The 17,602-nt window shown below is 55.1% G+C and overlaps 1 protein-coding gene across 2 annotated transcripts in view; it reads left to right on the top strand.

Annotated features, from left to right (window-relative positions):
* The window catches only part of LOC144933566 (uncharacterized), a 73,312-nt gene that overhangs the window by 39,819 nt on the left and 15,891 nt on the right, over positions 1-17,602 (top strand). For both annotated transcript variants that reach the window (XM_078858486.1, XM_078858487.1), the window contains exons 3-12: positions 6,648-6,805; positions 7,482-7,609; positions 7,874-9,560; positions 11,214-11,351; positions 12,469-12,527; positions 13,466-13,601; positions 13,697-13,942; positions 14,119-14,611; positions 14,748-14,811; positions 16,011-16,150. In XM_078858486.1, coding sequence (XP_078714612.1) covers positions 6,648-6,805; positions 7,482-7,609; positions 7,874-9,560; positions 11,214-11,351; positions 12,469-12,527; positions 13,466-13,601; positions 13,697-13,942; positions 14,119-14,611; positions 14,748-14,811; positions 16,011-16,150 — 3,249 coding nt within the window. The remainder of the gene's footprint in view (positions 1-6,647; positions 6,806-7,481; positions 7,610-7,873; positions 9,561-11,213; positions 11,352-12,468; positions 12,528-13,465; positions 13,602-13,696; positions 13,943-14,118; positions 14,612-14,747; positions 14,812-16,010; positions 16,151-17,602) is intronic.

The following is a 17,602-nucleotide window of genomic DNA, read 5'->3' as shown; positions in this document are numbered from 1 at the left end:
TCCTCGCTCTTTGTCCCCTCTGCGTTCTTCTCTCCCCGTCTCCCTCTCAGCGTCTCCCTCTCAGTGTCTCCCTCTCAGTGTCTCCCTCTCAGTGTCTCCCTCTCAGTGTCTCCCTCTCAGCGTCTCCCTCTCAGCGTCTCCCTCTCAGTGTCTCCCTCTCAGCGTCTCCCTCTCAGCGTCTCCCTCTCAGTGTCTCCCTCTCAGCGTCTCCCTCTCAGTGTCTCCCTCTCTCTCCAATTTAGCGTTTCCTGGTCGCTCTGCGTCTCACATACACCCCCCCCCCCCCATGGTAGCTTCTCTGTCCCCTCTGTGTGTCGCCCGTGTCTCTCTCTGTCATCCTGTCTCTGTCCCCCCCCCCCACGTTTCTTCCCTTCTCTCTCTCTCCCACCCCACTCCGCTCGTGGTGCCTCCTCCCCATCTCTCTCGCGCTCCCACTCTCCCTGTCTCCCTCCCCTGGCACTCTGCCAGTTGTAAGGCTGCACACTGAACCCCAGCAGCTATTTATAGCCCGCTCAGGGTAAACATTCTGCCTGGCTGTTGAACAACGCGCGCTGGCAACACGCGCACGCGCACGCACGGAGTCGCGCACGCACGCGCGCACACAGAGATGCACACGCCACATGTGTGAACACAACGATGCACACGCTACATACGTGAACACAACACGCGTACGCGTTCCCAAAGCCACACACACACTCACATTTCACTCCCAGCTCATGCACCCAGCAATATACACAGTCATATATATACACACACACGCGGGCACACACACGCACAGTCACAAAACGCACGACCTCACGCACGCGCAAAGTCACATCCACGTACGCGTGTCCTCGTACACACCTCGCCTGCAGTGCCACACACGTACAGACACAGCCGTGCACGACATCCATACGCATCTCCACACACATATTCACATATACACATCGTCACACATACATACATACATGCACCCAGACTGTCATATATATACACACACACGCACAAAGATTCCGTCTTTATCTTTTAACAGACTGCTGGGGCAGTTGCTGTTAGCAAGCACCTAATGCAAAGACAAATATCCCCCCGTTAGACTGCTGGGGCAAGTGGTGTAAGGGAGCACCTATTAAGGCCGGCACGGCACACAAAGAAGTTGTATTACCAACACCACGGACAGCTGCTGCCTTTGTCTCATCGGTGCTGACGACAATAAGACACCGCATCATGTACTCATTTATGGCTCAGTGAACCTAAGGGAGGGCCAGGATCACTGATGTTAGCCACGACTGAGAGTTGAACCCAGATCACCAGATTCATAGCGCAGTGTGCTTAACCACGACATCACGACTCCCCACACAACTAATGCACACGCAGTCCCACACACACACACGTATTTTGACACATTATACACACGCAGTCCCACTCACACACGCACACGTATTTTGACACATTATGCACACGCACTCTCTTGCACAGTATCGCCGACGTGAAGACACACCCACGCACACAGCCACGCACACACAGCCATGCACACACACACACAGCCATGCACACACCCACGCACACAGCCACGCACACACAGCCACACATCCTTAGCGTCACAGTCACACACACGTGCACACATACACCCACGCACTGTCATACACATGCAGCCGCCCCCACATAGCCACATACATACACAGCCATGCACACACACACAAAGATCCCCCATATAGCCTTCACCGACTGTTGGGTCAAATGCTATTAGCGAGCACCTATGAAGGCCGGCACGGCACGTGGGTGGGTGGCCAGCACCACGCTGGACTGCCTTTGTCTCCCCAATGGCGATGTTTTCACACAACGCACCAGGTACTCATTTGAGGCTGAGTCGATCGAGGGGAGGCACAGGACCGGTTCCGATAATCGTCACTGGTGATGGTCGTGAGCGGGAATTGAACTCGGGTCGCCGGATTCGTAGCGCAGTGCGCTAACGACGACGCCACCGCTCCCCAACGCACGCGCGGCATTTATACGCACTGCTGTTCACGGTACGTCTCAAACAAAGGAAACCGCTGTGATGCTGTAGACATTGGGTAAACGAAAATAAGGAAATTATTGTGTTATTCATACTTCGTAGGTAGCATGTTGCATTTTCCTCCCATGGGATGTTGTGAATGACGTCACACACCGTATTAATAGTAATACACGACTGTAATAATTTACCCTGCATTGTTACTAATGTTGCCGTACATATGGAATGCATGAAATTGTTTCTAATTTCCGGGCTCGACTTGCCCTCGTCACGGTGATGATAATAGTGATTATTATTATTGTTGGGCTTGTCTTGGCGTTGCATAAGTAATGCAAGTGTTTGTGATTTTCTAATCGTCTTGTTTGTCCGTGTGCTATACCACAGTTAGACTTGTGTGTGTGTGAAGACGCCATGTCAGTGTCGTTTTTGTCAAATATTTGGCTTTTGTATTGAACAATGCGACGTCCCTGACCAGTCTGAATTTGGCATTGATTTTTTTCCCTCTCCCCCTGTGTTTGCCTTACGGAGCCCTTTAGGAGAAATGCTTAAATGCCAGATGCACTGGTTGGGTGGTTGGGCTGCGTTGGGAATATGGGTTGGGTGGTTGGGCTCTATTGGGTAGATGGGTTGGGTGGCTGGGTTTTGGTGACTGCATTTGGTGACTGGGTTGAGCGATTATGTGTGGTGACTCACGTGAGTGGCTGGGTTTTGTGACCGGTTTTAGGTGGCCAGGTTATGGTGACTGGGTTAGGCGAGTTTGATGGCTGATTTTCGTGGATGGGCTCAGTAGCTGAAATTAATGGCTGCGTTTCGAAGCTGGGTTTGGTGGCTGGGTTTTGTGGCTGGGTTTGGAGGCTGGGTTTGGTGGCTGGGTTTGGTGACTGGGTTTGGAGGCTGGGTTTGGAGGCTGGGTTTGGAGGCTGGGTTTGGTGGCTGGGTTTGGAGGCTGGGTTTGGTGGCTGGGTTTGGTAGCTGGGTTTGGAGGCTGGGTTTGGTGGTTGGGTTTGGAGGCTGGGTTTGGTGGCTGGGGTTGGTGACTGGGTTTGGTGGCTGGGTTTGGTGGCTGGGTTTGGTGGCTGGGTTTGGTGACTGGGTTTGGTGGCTGGGTTTGGTGGCTGGGTTTGGTGGCTGGGTTTGGTGGCTGGGTTTGGTGACTGGGTTTGGTGGCTGGGTTTGGAGGCTGGGTTTGGTGGCTGGGTTTGGAGGCTGGGTTTGGTGGCTGGGTTTGGAGGCTGGGTTTGGTGGCTGGGTTTGGTGACTGGGTTTGGAGGCTGGGTTTGGTGGCTGGGTTTGGAGGCTGGGTTTGGAGGCTGGGTTTGGTGGCTGGGTTTGGTGGCTGGGTTTGGAGGCTGGGTTTGGTGGCTGGGTTTGGAGGCTGGGTTTGGTGGCTGGGGTTGGTGACTGGGTTTGGTGGCTGGGTTTGGTGGCTGGGTTTGGTGACTGGGTTTGGTGGCTGGGTTTGGTGACTGGGTTTGGTGGCTGGGTTTGGTGGCTGGGTTTGGTGGCTGGGTTTGGTGGCTGGGTTTGGTGGCTGGGTTTGGTGACTGGGTTTGGTGGCTGGGTTTGGAGGCTGGGTTTGGTGGCTGGGTTTGGTGGCAGGGTTTGGAGGCTGGTTTGGTGGCTGGGTTTGGTGACTGGGTTTGGAGGCTGGGTTTGGAGGCTGGGTTTGGAGGCTGGGTTTGGTGGCTGGGTTTGGAGGCTGGGTTTGGAGGCTGGGTTTGGAGGCTGGGTTTTGTGGCTGGGTTTGGTGGCTGGATTTGGAGGCTGGGTTTGGTGGCTGGGTTTGGAGGCTGGGTTTGGTGGCTGGGGTTGGTGACTGGGTTTGGTGGCTGGGTTTGGTGGCTGGGTTTGGTGGCTGTGTTTGGTGGCTGGGTTTGGTGGCTGGGTTTGGTGGAATGGGTTTGGTGGCTGGGTTTGGTGGCTGGGTTTGGAGACTGGGTTTGGAGGCTGGGTTTGGTGACTGGGTTTGGTGGCTGGGTTTGGTGGCTGGGTTTGGTGGAATGGGTTTGGTGGCTGGGTTTGGTGGAATGGGTTTGGAGGCTGGGTTTGGTGGCTGTATTTGGCAGCTGATTTTCCTGCCTGGGTTTGGTCAGGGGGTGGGAAGGCCCCCTCGGTACTAAGGGTGCTAAATTGTCATATTATTTAATTGATTTCAAGTTCCGTGAGTGCCCGCCACAGGATGGATTTCAATGGTCGCTAGTCGGAGTGTGTTGGTGACTAACTATTGAAACGAATTTTAACATAAGTACTGGGTGAATCCCAGTATATAGAGGCTCAGGGGATTTCACAGGTAAACCGCTCATTATGACACGGCTGTCATTACCATCGCGAGCCTGGCAGCGGGGGCAGTGCCGCAATGCTCGCGACTCGCTGGATTCACACGTGACCTCGTGTCCTCTGTGCTGATTAATAGGCCGAGTGTGTGCACCTGACCACTCGATCACATCGATGTGCCACTGTGTGTGTGTGTACGCATTTATGCTCACTTGTGTATATTTATATGTGTACGCACATGTATTTACATACGGGCAGAGCCCCCCGGTTACGGAAGGGTGATGTTCCCGCGAACGATCCGTAAACCCGAATTTTCCGTGTGTCGTCGGAAACTGAACAATTTTCCCCCAAGATCAAGATAAAATCCCATAGCCGGAAATAGTTGTGAGTGACAAAGGACTTAATTGTTAGACGAGCAAGAAGGAGAGGGGACAGGCATTACATTATCCGGGTCAACATCAGCAGTCGGAGGTTCCAACGGCAGGGCTGCGTCTCCCTCTGCAGCCCTGCAGAGGGAGACGCAGCCTTGACTTCACGCCTCGTTCCCCCCGCGGTATTCATCAGCAACCTCACCGCGCTGCACGATTCGCGCTTAGGGGCCGTCCATAAATGACGTCACGCGATTTTGGACGATTTTTGCCCCCCCGCCCTCGTCACACGGCGTCACAAAAAGTCAGACCCCCCCCCCCCTCAAATTTGACGTCATAAGCTCTGCCCCCTCCCCCCCCCAAAAAACCATATTTCCATTTTGAAAATAAACATACTTCAAATCGCTTTAAACTATCGTCATTGTAGTGCGTATTTAATGTGGCGCTGCACTCTGATGTTGTTGGAGAAAACACGTATTAAAAAGGAGGCGTTGGAAAGCTTAAATTTAGCATAAAATTCACTTGAAAATATTCAACGTCTAACTAAAACTGCAGATGTTCAGAATATTATATTGTAATTATCTTATAATTATAAAATATTAAAAGTAATTATAACTATAACAAAAAAATACTTGGAACTTTGTAGTAGAACGAAGCAAAATATAGAGTACAATTTTAACAATCATATATTCATTCCACAGAATGAAAAGCCCTGGTAGAATCATTAGAATCAAAATGTTTAATAACAATCATTAAGAAAATGTTCAAAATGTATGCTTCTCCATTCTCCCATGGAGAAGCAAAATGCTCGTTCATGGAATAAATAAAAGGTGACCTTAGTAAATTTAAATTATCAAATAGTTAATAATGAAAATTAATCAAAATTAGTGTTGTTATAACAATTCTATATTTATTTAAAGTTGCGCATTTTGATGTGATGTCACATTTCTCAAACTCCCCCCCCCCCTTGTCACACATCGTCACAAATGTCTGACCACCCCCAAGGTGCGTGACGTCATTCATGGACGGCCCCTTACGTAACTAACGCTAACATTTCCACATATCGAGTTTTTTAGTAAGTCGGGGACTGCCTGTGCTCTCTGTAGAATGATGCACATTGAGTGATTTACCGATGACCAAATAATTGGCAAAGCGCCCGATCTCATGCGATCTTCGGAACTAAGGAGGGTTGAGCCTCAATAGCACTGGCATGGGTAACCACTGTGCATCACAGGTACTATAGGTTGTGGGGCTGCGTGGCAGGTAGCAGAGAGCCAATGTAGCAAAATCCACTGTTGTACTGCACTCCAATGCACCCACATCTATGCTGCCCGTCTTCATCAACCGGCACTGATCGGTGTGGTCAAGTGTGGTCAAATAACCCCCACGCTTAGTATGGCTTGGGGAGGCCTTCATCCAGCAGTGGATTGACAAAGGGCTGTACTTGTGCATTGAGTGCTTACTAGGTCTGAGTTTCCTATACAACAGAAGGACCCGAGTTTGACTCCTGGCCTCTGGCCCTGTGGGTCACGCCTACTCACCTGGCAAAGCCTCACTGGAGGGCCATGTAATTGGGAATTGTATACCTTGTTATGTAACGATATACACTGGACATAAAAGAGCACGTTGCATTGTAATTGTGTGCAATGGATGTAAGAGACACAATGCGTAACTCATGTGTGTGTGTGGGGAGCGGTGGTGTAGTGGTTAGTGCACTTTGCTACGAACCCGGAGACCCGAGTTCGATTCCCGCTCACGGCCAACACCAGTAACGAAGATCAGAATTGCTCCTGGAGCTCCCCTAGGTTGACTCAGCCTCAAATGAGTACCTGTTGTCGTGTGTAAACATTGCCACTGGGGAGACAAAGGCGGCCGGGCGTGGTGCTGGCCATTCACCCCCTCGTGTGCCGTGTCGGCCTTCGTAGGTGGTCACTAACAGCGCTTGTCCCAAAAGTCTGTTGAAGCTACAGGGGGGATATTTGTCTGTCTGTGTGCGTGCATTGCTTGCGCCGCAGAGGAGAGCGTTTCTCCGTCCCCGCACGGAGGAGCGCGCGACGGCAGTGGCGACGAGCACACGGACCCCGGAGGCGCTGGCGGCGCGGCCCCCCAGGACAAGAACCGGCGCGGGCGGACCCCCCGAGACTCGCCCGGGCAGCAGGCGCAGCACACTCAGGCATGCGCTGCAGCATCACGCACCAGCACGCACCAGCACGCAAGACGCACCAGCAGCACGCACCAACAGCACGCAGCAGCAGCAGCATCACGCACCAGCACGCACCAGCAGCAGCATCACGCACCAGCACGCACCAGCAGCAGCAGCACGCACCAGCACGCACCAGCAGCAGCATCACGCACCAGCACGCAAGACGCACCAGCAGCAGCACGCACCAGCAGCAGCAGCACGCACCAACAGCACGCAGCAGCACCAGCAGCAGCAGCACACCAGTGTTTGTGAACGTGCGCACACGTGTGTGTCGGTGCGTGCATGCATCGATTTGTGTATGTGTGTGTAGTCGTGCAATCATTGCTGTGTGTGTACTGTGTGTACATACACACACACAGTGCGGAGCGGTAGTGTAGTAGTTGGCGTGCTGCACTATGAACCCGCGCGACAGTCAATAGGAGTGATGATCATCTGAGCCGGTCCTGGGCCTTCCCGAGGTTGACTCAGCCTCAAAATGACTACCTGGTACGATGTGTAAACATCAGCACTTGGGAGACAAAGGCCGGGTGTGGTGCTGCCCGTGCCGGCCTTCGTCGGTGCTCGCTAACAACACTTGCCCCAAACAGTCTGTTCAATGCTTTACGGGGGTTTCTTTGTCTGTGCGTGTGTGCGTGCGTCGTTCCAGGCGTGCAGCCAGTGCGGGAAGGCATTCCGTAGCGGCAGTGCCTTGAACAAGCACTACCTGTCGCACAGCCAGGAGCGCAAGCACGTGTGCGAGGTGTGCCACAAGGCCTTCAAGCGGCAGGATCACCTGTGAGTGCCATGCTGGTCTCGCACTCACTTAGGCCTCCGCCGACATTATCGTCATCATCGTCATCAGCAATCTCCATGACTGTTATCATCGCCGTCACACATCGCCCCCTACTGGCAGGCTAATACCACTTGCAAACCAGCCCGCCGTACAAATTGTGCCGCACAGGGACAGCTGCCACCGGCGGTGCTCTTCGTGTGCACGTATCTGCGCGTGCGTACGTACGTGCCCGCGCGTGTGACACCAGTCTGCCGTGCCACCGACAGGGCGAGCCACATGGTGACGCACCAGAAGAGCAAGCCCTTCTCCTGCTGCGCCCAGGGCTGCCTCAAGAGCTACTGCGACTTGCGCTCGCTCAAGCGCCACTACGAGTCCCACCACAAGCTGCCCTACCCGCCCGAGGGAGGGCAGCCCTTCCCCACGACCTCCCCCGCCGTCGCGCGCTCCGAGCCCCACCAGCCGCCTCCCGACGGGTGCCCCACCGATGCCAAGGCTCCGCTCAATGGCCTCGACCCTCCATCGCATTGCCCCGACGACGATCCCACGACACGGTTGTCGCCGCCGCCGCAGCAGCAGCACCAGCACCGGCCGACGGGCGACGCGGCACAGACGCTGGACTCTGCCGGCCTGCCGGACGACCCCGGGGCGTTCCAGCTGCGCGTCGTGAGCGTGACGGTCAGCGCCGAGTACACGGAGGGGGTTGTGGCGGCTCAGCCGGATGCCGGCTTCCTGCCGCTGCCGGGGGGCGGCCACGGCTTGCACCTCGCGCCGGCCATGCCGCCGGTGCCGCCGGCGCCGCACGATTCCCAGAACCACGCTCCGCCGATGCCGCGGCAGGAGCAGCGGCAGCCGGACGGCGTGGGCTCTGCACGCACGCCGGAGCTGCTCTCCGTGCCCAAGCTCCCGGAGCCGGCGCGCCCCGCCAGCTGGCCCCACCCGGCCGCCAGCCAGCTCCTGCTGGCGCCGCCGGGCGAGCCCCCGCCTCCGCCTCCGCCGCCCCTCCCCCCGCCCGCGCAGCACGGCCCGTGGGCCGCGGCCTCGTTGACCCAGGGGGCCGGCGACCGCCTCCTGCCCTCGCTGCCCGCGGGCGCCGATGGGGCGGCTCCCTCCCGCAGCGGCCAGAAACTGGACTCGTTTGTGCAGGCGTTCGCCAAGAGGAAGCCGGCCGTGCCGGGCGCGGTGCCGAGCGGCGCGCCGGGCCCGCCGCTCCTCCTGTCGGTGTTCGGGGAGAGCGACCTCGGCGACCTCGGCGACCTCGTCGCGCGGCGGGCAGCGGCCATGGAGCAGCTGTCGCCCGTCGGGGCGCAGCAGTTCACGCTGCCTTCCACGCACGGCTGTCATCAGGCGCAGCAGCAGCAGCAGCCGCCGCCGCCGTACGCGCTGCAGGTGCAGGGCAGTCTCCCTGCACCGTTCCACAACCAGCAGCAGCAACAGCAGCAGCAGCCACACGATGCGTACAGGACACACGAGTTCCAGCAGATCCAACAGCAGCTCCTTCATCAGCATCATCATCACCCTCACCATCATCACTCGCACCATCAGCTGCAACAACAGCAGCAGCAGCAGCAGCAACAAACTATGCAGACTTTGGAACAATCCTGGCAGCAGCAGCAGCAGCAGGTGCAGCAGGTGCAGCCAGCAATGGCGCAACACAAGATAGAAGCCATACAGCAGCAGCAGCAGCAGCAGCACTTTCCGGCAATGTCCCTCCATCAGCAACCTCAGCACGGTTACCTCCGGCTGGCGCCGCAGACGACGCAGGCGTTTGCGCCGGCGCCCACAGAGCGTCCGCCGGCCTCCGAGTGCGGCGAGCCCCCGAGGCTCGGGAAGCCGGGCGAGGGGCGCCGCACGTACGGCGCCCACTTCCTGCAGCCGCCGGTGCTGGGGCAGCACGCGCTGCGCCCGTCTCACGGCGGCGCCAAGCAGGCGCAGCAGCACGCGGCTAACACGCAGGTGCCTGCCAGTGTCTCGCCGGGGATGAGCGAGTGAGGGAGGGAATGTATGTGCGTATGCTGAACTTCTGTGGCGCCGTACGGAGCCCACCATGCTAATCGGAGTTCCGGGGGAAGGGCAAATAACTCAACATGTAAAGTAAAGTGACCATTTTGAAGATTTGACAATGAACAAGATATGATTAACACTAATGACCTGCTTACTAACCATCAAAACATGATCTGGTTTCCAATGTCTCTGTCTCGAGACATTGGCATAATTTGAACGTAGCTTTGACAACCCCCATTACCCCCTGCCCACCAAAATGGAAAAGATTGTTGGAAGATAGTGAGGGCATTTGTGCATAACCGACCGTGCTAATTGGAGGTGCAGGGGAAGGACAACAAAGCATGCGATGCTGTGACCGTCTTTGTTTGATGGATAGCCAAAAGCCGCTGCGAGGATGACCGGAGTTCGCATGATGGTGTATGCTCCTTGACAAGAATGAGTGAGTTAGTGAGCGAATTTTGTGTGAGTTCGTGACTTGTGTGCGTGGACAGGCAGGCGGGCTGGCGAGCCATGAGGCGAGTTAGCGACGGAGAGACTCGGTGATTAATTGAATGAGTGGGGTGAAATGGTCAGTGAATATGGGAGTTGATGAAGTGGTAAGGTGAATGAGTGAGTATGTGAACGATGGTGAAAATTAGTCAATGAATGGGTGAATCGGTGAGTGAGTTAATGGGAGAGAGAATGAGTTGAGCGCCATCAGGCGCTGACTAACGACGTTGAGAAGCTCACCTCCACTGGACTGACCCACCCCAACTTGGACATCTGTGAAAAAGAGATTCATAGCTCGTTAAACTCCTGCAGGATAAATGGGGGCACCACGGTGGCGAGATGTTATCTCCCTCGCCTGGTATACAGGAGGTCGTGGATTCGATCCCGACCCTGACTCCTGCTGTATATTTGGAGTTTGCGTGTTCTACTTGTGGTCGTATGTATTTTCCCTCCCCCCCCCCCCCCCCGTTTTTCCCTTTCATATTTAGAAACATGCTTAGAGTATTTGCCTGCTAGAAATGGCCACGTAATAAGCCACTTCGAGCTATGGGCCTTACCTGATAAAAAATAATCTGGCGGCTTTAGAGGGAAGGGGGCGCCGGATTTTCAAAAATGCCGGATAATCACATCATTATTTAAAATAGCTTGTTTTTGCATATTATTGCATAACATTATGTGCGTGTTTTAGTGTTTTAAATGTTTTACTATATGAAATTGATATAAATAAATAGACAAAAATAAATATCCTACTGTTAAAAGTTACTGTATTTACCGTACTTACCACTCCATTCTCGAAGACTCTGCATGAGGTGATGTACGTACTACGCTCTTGTTCCAACTACCATGTGTTTGGCGATCGCCGGACTAGTACGGCCTTTGGAGCGGTTTTGCCGGTTTCACCGGATCGGCCCCGAACCGCCAGATAATGTTGGAAGCCGGATAATCACGCACCGGATAATCTATGATCAACTGTTGTGGAGTTTATAGTTTTACGTACCCTCTATCACGGTCACCCATTCCTCATCCCTTGCACGCCTCTGCCATCTAAATAATTTCATGCTTCAAAAATAGTTTTGTTTCATTCTGATTCTGGCTTTGCTCGTGCGGCTCGTGCAGTTCCAGCCAGTGGCGGGCACGGCGGGGCCCGGCCCCATCTCCGTGCGCCACCTCCTGTCGTCGCGCCTCCTTGCCCTCTCCGCTCACCGTCCGTCGGCGCCGCCCGACGGCTCCGCGCACGGCCACACCTGGGCGCAGGTGAGTGTGGGGCCCGAGGCTTGGCACGTCCGGTATGGTTCCCTCTCCAACCAGCCAGATGGAAGTTGCCGTGTGGTTAAGCTGCCGTGTGGTTAAAGAACACCGGAAGTGAGTGTGGCGTGTGTGTGTGACTGTGGCGTGTGCGAGTGTGGCGTGTGTGAGTGGTGTGTGTGACTGCAAGCTGCGGTTTGGCATGGAGGTCTCGCTCTGAATCGGCCGAGTGGCATTATCTTTTCAACAGTTGCGTAACGCTGTGTAGAAGCTACCTGGCCTATCACTTCATCCAAAGCTCTGGGTCTTCTCAGCCACAGTTATGCCCTCCCTTTTCTATGCTTGCAAAACGTGGAGCCCTTTCAAGGAACATCAGCACTGGTTTTAAGCATTCAGGCTGCCCTGCCTACAATCAATCCTGGGTTTCACCAAAATGGGTTGTGTGAGGAGTTCACAGACCCTTGCAATATCTGGACACAAATCCCATGAGTATGCTCCTCCGGCAGATGAGACTGCATTGGCTTTGGCTGGGTCATGTAGCCCGCATGCCCAGCCACCGCATGCCCAAGCAGCTTCTGTGTGGCCGCATAGAGGGGGATAAACAGGTGCGGCACGGTCTAGAGAAGAGATGGACTGATGCGGTACAGGAGGATGTGGAGCTGAGTGGACTTGCCTAATGCCAGTACCAGCGGTGTCAAGATGGGCCTCTGTAGAGGAGGCTTGTAAAGCATGCTCCTGGGCAGTTGGAGGCAGTCGCCCTGCAACAACGGCAGAGGGTGGAGGGAGGAGCAACATTCACAACAATGAGTGTCGGGTGGATAAAACACAGCAAGTTGGCACAGTGGGGAGCACAGGTGATGCATCTGCCACCAGTCATCTCAGTCAGTCAACCCATAATACCTGTGTCTGTCTCGTGACAGGCACAGCGAACCGTTCTCACTTAATGTAACGGTCTAAAAGTGCACCTAGCCTGGCACAAACTCTGTGGTTGTTGTTTTGTGACTGCAGAGCGTGCGTGTGACTGTTGCACTTATCTGCAAATGCGCTGACAAAGTTGCAAGTGACCGCGTCCTACGACCTCATCATGTGACTGCGTGACTGCGTCACGTGACCGTGCCGTGTGCAGGGCCCGCAGAACTCGGTGCCTCCGCTGCCGCCACACCACAAGCCGACGTCTCCCGACAGGTGGAGTGAGGCGCCCTCTGCATCATCGCATCGCCCCCGTCCGTCAACCACTCGGCATCTTAGCATTCAGTGCCTGCAGCCGCCCTTTCACGACCAAACTCCCTCGCACAACGGGGATTAGCAGAGCGTCCGTGTGTCTGGATTGGTGATTAACACCTTACGATACAACAAAACAACTGTTTTGCCAGGTAGGGCCATTTTGAGCTATGTAGGTCTTTGTCAGAAGCGACCTGGCCACAAATGATAGCTCAACGAAGTGGCTTATGTGGACGTTTAGAGCAGCCAACGACTCTAAACGCACGTTGATTATAATTGTGGAGGAAAAACTGGAGGATCCGGAGAACAATCCACGCGACCACGGGGAGAGAACATGCAAATTCCAAATATACAGGCGTCAGGGTCGAATTTGAACCCATGCGAAGTAGTTAACACTGTGCCACCATGGCGCCACGGTGGAGAGATGTCGATGTGAACCCCGCACCCTGGGTTTGATTACTGGCTGTGGATTATGTCAGCTGATAATGGTTCTGGGCTTCTCCTAGATGGACTCCGCTTTAAATGGGTGTCTGGTTTGGTCTGTCAGTGTTAGCACAGGGGAGACAAAGGAAAGTGAGCTCCACATATGAATTTGGAAGCGTCCGTCTGTGTGTATGTGGGGAGCAGTAGTGTAGTGGTTAGGGAGCTGCACTACGAACCCAGCGACACAGCCAACAACAGTGACGATTATCTGAACCCTGTCCTAGGCCTCCTCTAGGTCGACTTGGCCTCAAATGAGTACCTTGTGCGGTGTGTCAAAATATCGCCACCAGGTAGACAAAGGTGATGGCCACCCACCCCTTCGTGTGCCATGCCGGACTTAATAGGTGCCCGCTAGCAGCACTTGCCCCAACAGTCCATTGAGACGATACCGGGGGATCTTTGTCTTTGTCTGCGTGCAGCGTGTGGGTGGCTGGCGATGGCATGGAACGTGCGGCCCTGGCGTGCGCGTTGTGCGGCCGTGCCTTCCGCAGCCTCCCCGCGCTCAACGGTCACATGAGGCTGCACAGCGCGCGGCCGCCCGCCCATGCCGCCAGGGTGAGAGATCGGACACCGCCACCGCCGCCATTCTCATCGCCCGCTGTTGTCGCCGTCGCTCGCGCTCACCGTCGTCCCCGTCTCGTCCTTGGCAGGATACGGACGGCGCGAGAGCCCTCGCCGCCGCGGACGCGCAGCCCCGTGGCCTCGAGCCGGCGCTGCCGGCGTCCCTGCCCGTCCTGGCCGCCCCCCTCCCGCTTTCCCAGCATGCCTTGCACACAGGCGGAGAGGGCGACGGGAATGGCGCGGTCGCCGTGAAGGCCGAGCCCGAGACGCCACCCGTGTCGCCGCCTGCCGGAGCCGAGAAGGTGGCGGCGCCGCCCAACGGGGACCCCTGCGCGGTGAGGTTTACGCATCGCACCCACCGCACCCGACGCACCGCGCCCATACCACACCGTACCCAACGCACCGCACCCAACGCACTGCGCCCATACCACACCGCATCCCACCGCATATTGCAGGGCTGCACCTTTACTTCTTAATATTTAATATAAATTGCAATCTTTCCACCCGCTAGGAGACCCTCGGCCTCAAGAGCCACCCGGGAACGATTCCGGGCCTCGCGATCGGCAACGGGGGTGGCGCTCCCGGCTCCACCGTGACCCCCACCGCCCGCACCACCGACACGCAGCAGCAGCGCAAGCAGCGGCCGCGGCCCCAGCCGCTCATCCTCCCTCCGGCGGCGGCGTGCGGGGCACCCCCACCGGGCCTCGGGGGGCTGCCCCCCCAGCAGCAGCCGCCCCCCTCGGGGGGGCTGCCCCAGCCGCCGGTGCTCTACCAGAGCCAGCTGCGCTCGCCGCGCCTCGCCGACCTCATGGAGCGCTCCCCGCTGGAGCCGCCGCCCTACACGCCGCCGCCCATGCTGAGCCCCGTGCGCCAGGGCTCGGGACTCTACTTCTCCACGCTGCTTTCGGCCTGTGCCGGCGGGGGCGGCGGCCCGGGGCCTCCGCCCTCGCTACTCCTCACGCCCAAGGCGCCGGCGACGCCGCGAATCCTGCTCAGCCGCTCCAGTGAGTGGCTCTTTGCCCCACGCCGTCGTTCCATTGCCGAGGTGGAGGCCGTGCGGAGACATGAAGACCGCAAGATGTCGCAGCGACGCTAACGCTCGCCGCGTGTGTACTTGCGGTGTGGTGGCCGTGCGTGCAGGCAGCTTGGAGAGCTCTGGACCTTTTTCCTGCTACGGAGACGACTCCTCCATCAGCATCGAGCCGTGAGTTGCTCCACCCATGTGTTCATTGCGCCTTGTGTGCATGTGTGTGTGTGCGTGTGCATGTGTGCATGTGCGTGTGTGCATGTGTGTGTGTGCATGTGCGTGTGTGCATGTGTGCGTTAGTGTAACAGTTAGTGCCCTGCGCTACGAACCCGGCTACACGAGTTCGATTCTCGCTCACGGCCAATACCAGTGACGATTATCTGAATCGATCCTGGGCCTCCCCTAGGTCAACTCAGCCTCAAATGAGTAGTTGGTATGGTGTGTAAACATCGCCGCTGGAGAAACAAAGGCGGCCGGGCTTGGTGTTGGCCACCCACCTCCTCGTCTTCCGTGCCAACCATCATAGGTGCTCGTTAACAGCGCTTGCCCCAAAAGTTTGTTCAGGCTATACAGGGGACCTTTTTCTTTGTCTTTGTGTCTCTAGGTGGGGAGCGGTGGCGCAGTGGTAAGCACACTGCGCTACGAACCCATCGAGCCGAGTTCGATTCCCGCCCACGACCAATAACAGTGGCGAATATTTGAACCGGTCATGGGCCTCCCCTAGGTCGACTCAGCCTCAAATGAGTACCTGTTGCGGTGTGTGAATATTGCCACTGGGGAGACTAAGGCGCCCGGGCGTGGTGCTAATCACCCACCCCCTCGTGTGACCCTCCTAGGTGCTCGCTAACAGCGCTTGCTCCAACTGTCTATACAAGGCTATCAGGGCGATCTTTGTCTTTGTATGCCTGTGTAACGCTTACGAGTTCATTGTGAGTGCGGATGCCTGTGTCTCAGCTGATTGCCTAAACTTCTCGCCCCAAACAGCCTGTAAGACAACGCGCGTTGGGGGGGGGGGGAATCTTCTTTGCCTTTTCATCTTCTTGGTTCTTTTGGTAAAGTCACATAGAAGGAAAATAATAAAATAATAAAAATAAAACATAATAAAATAATTCTCACGACGTTTCGGCCACAACGCAAGCAGGTCTGTCAAGTAGACAGGTCTGTTGAGTAGACAGAGTCTGTCTACTCGACAGACCTGTTCTCCACCTGAAGACGGCTGCTTGCGTTGTGGCCGAAACGTCGTGAGAATTATTTTATTACGTTTTATTTTTATTATTTTATTATTTCCCTTCTACGTGACTTTACCGAAAGAACCAAGAAGATGAATCCCTGCAGTCACGAAAGCTTTAAATCGAAACTTCTTTGCCTTTGTTTAGGCGCATCAACATCGGCACGCGGTTCCAGGCGGAGGTGCCGGGGCTGTGCGAGTGCAGCGGGCCGGGCGGAGCGCACGGCGCTGACTTGCTGTGGCAGCCGTGGCCCTCGCTGGAAGACGACGCGGCCACGCAGCGACAAGGTGCCGCTCCCACTGCCGCGGCCCTCGCACCGAGACCGCAGGAACGACTCACCGCAGCTGCGCGCGCGCCCGCCGCACTCGCAGTCCCTTTCCGTTGTCATCGTCACCTTTACTCTTAGTTTCTTCGGTAAAGTCACGTAGGTAAAGAATGAAATAAAAACTAATAAAAATAAAATGATTAAAAATCACGACGTTTCGGAGGCAACACAAGTCTCCGTCATCAGGTGGGACCGTCACAGCCAGATTTGCTGCATCAAGTGAGGCACGGATTCCAAGATAACTTGTGTTGCCTCCGAAACGTCGTGATTTTTGATTATTTTATTTTTATTAATTTTAATTTCATTTTTTACCTACGTGACTTTACCGAAAAAACTAAGAGTATGAATCCTTGCAGTCACGAAAGCTTCAAATCTAGAATCGTCATCTTTATTATTTTTCCGTGTTTTTGTTGTTGTGGCAAGAACACAAGTCCCGTACAACGCGTCGATGGTTTCTGCGGTGGGTGGGGGGCGGGGTGAGGGGAAAAGGGTCAGGGGAGGAAGTAAGCAGCATTCTATGGGGAGATCGGGTGTGGGGACATGGGTGGAAAAGACAGGCTCTAGATCGTCCAACATACACGTGTCTTCATGTGTTGGGGTGACAACCGATTTTTCTGGGTTTTTTTTTTTACTCAACTCTTTTTCAAGAGCATCCCGCTAAGTTAACGCGATTGGCACGTGTCTCCAGATTGAGCAATTAGCCGGTAATATTTTCAAAACTTGGCCTACTCTTTCATGTCCACCTTAAATTGAACGTGGTGCACTTGATGGTCAATGCATCCGCAGTATCAATCAAGGCGGTCTGCCGCATCGGAACTCCGAACCTCTGCATCGAGTGGTGAACGCTCTGCCACTGGGCTACGTCACCGCCCTCACCCACACTCAGGTTCTGCTACAAACTTTAGTTTCATATTCTTGGTTCTTTCGGTAAAGTCACGTAGAAGGGAAATAATAAAATAATAAAAATACTACTATAAAATTCTCACGACGTTTCGATTGCAACACAAGCAATCATCATCAGGTGTGAAAACTACAGCAAGAAATTTTTAGCTGAAGTGGGAGAGATTATTTTATTATTTCCCTTCTACGTAACTTTGCTGAAAGAACTAAGAATATGAATCCCTGCAGTCGCGAAAGCTATGAATCGAAAATTAAACTTTAGTTGATACGGAGCCTCGGAGTGTTACCCTCGCGCTAACAAGTATAAACATTCACAAATTGTCGGTTTGATTGGGCCCTCTTTGACGAATTTTGGGAGTGTGATTCTTCTTCCGTATTGCTGATGATGTAAATACTGAACAACAACTACGATGTCTCGTTTAGGTGGTCAAGTCAGACAACCGCGTCAGTCGATTCACAGCAGGGCGGCTCCACAAATGAGGCAACCTCCGTCAGCATTTAAAAAAAATCATTC

Source organism: Lampetra fluviatilis, chromosome 7, assembly GCF_964198595.1.
Source record: "Lampetra fluviatilis chromosome 7, kcLamFluv1.1, whole genome shotgun sequence".
In the NCBI taxonomy this organism is placed as follows: domain Eukaryota; kingdom Metazoa; phylum Chordata; class Hyperoartia; order Petromyzontiformes; family Petromyzontidae; genus Lampetra; species Lampetra fluviatilis.
Note: the sequence above shows the minus strand (reverse complement) of the source record. Positions and strands in the feature narration are given on the sequence as shown.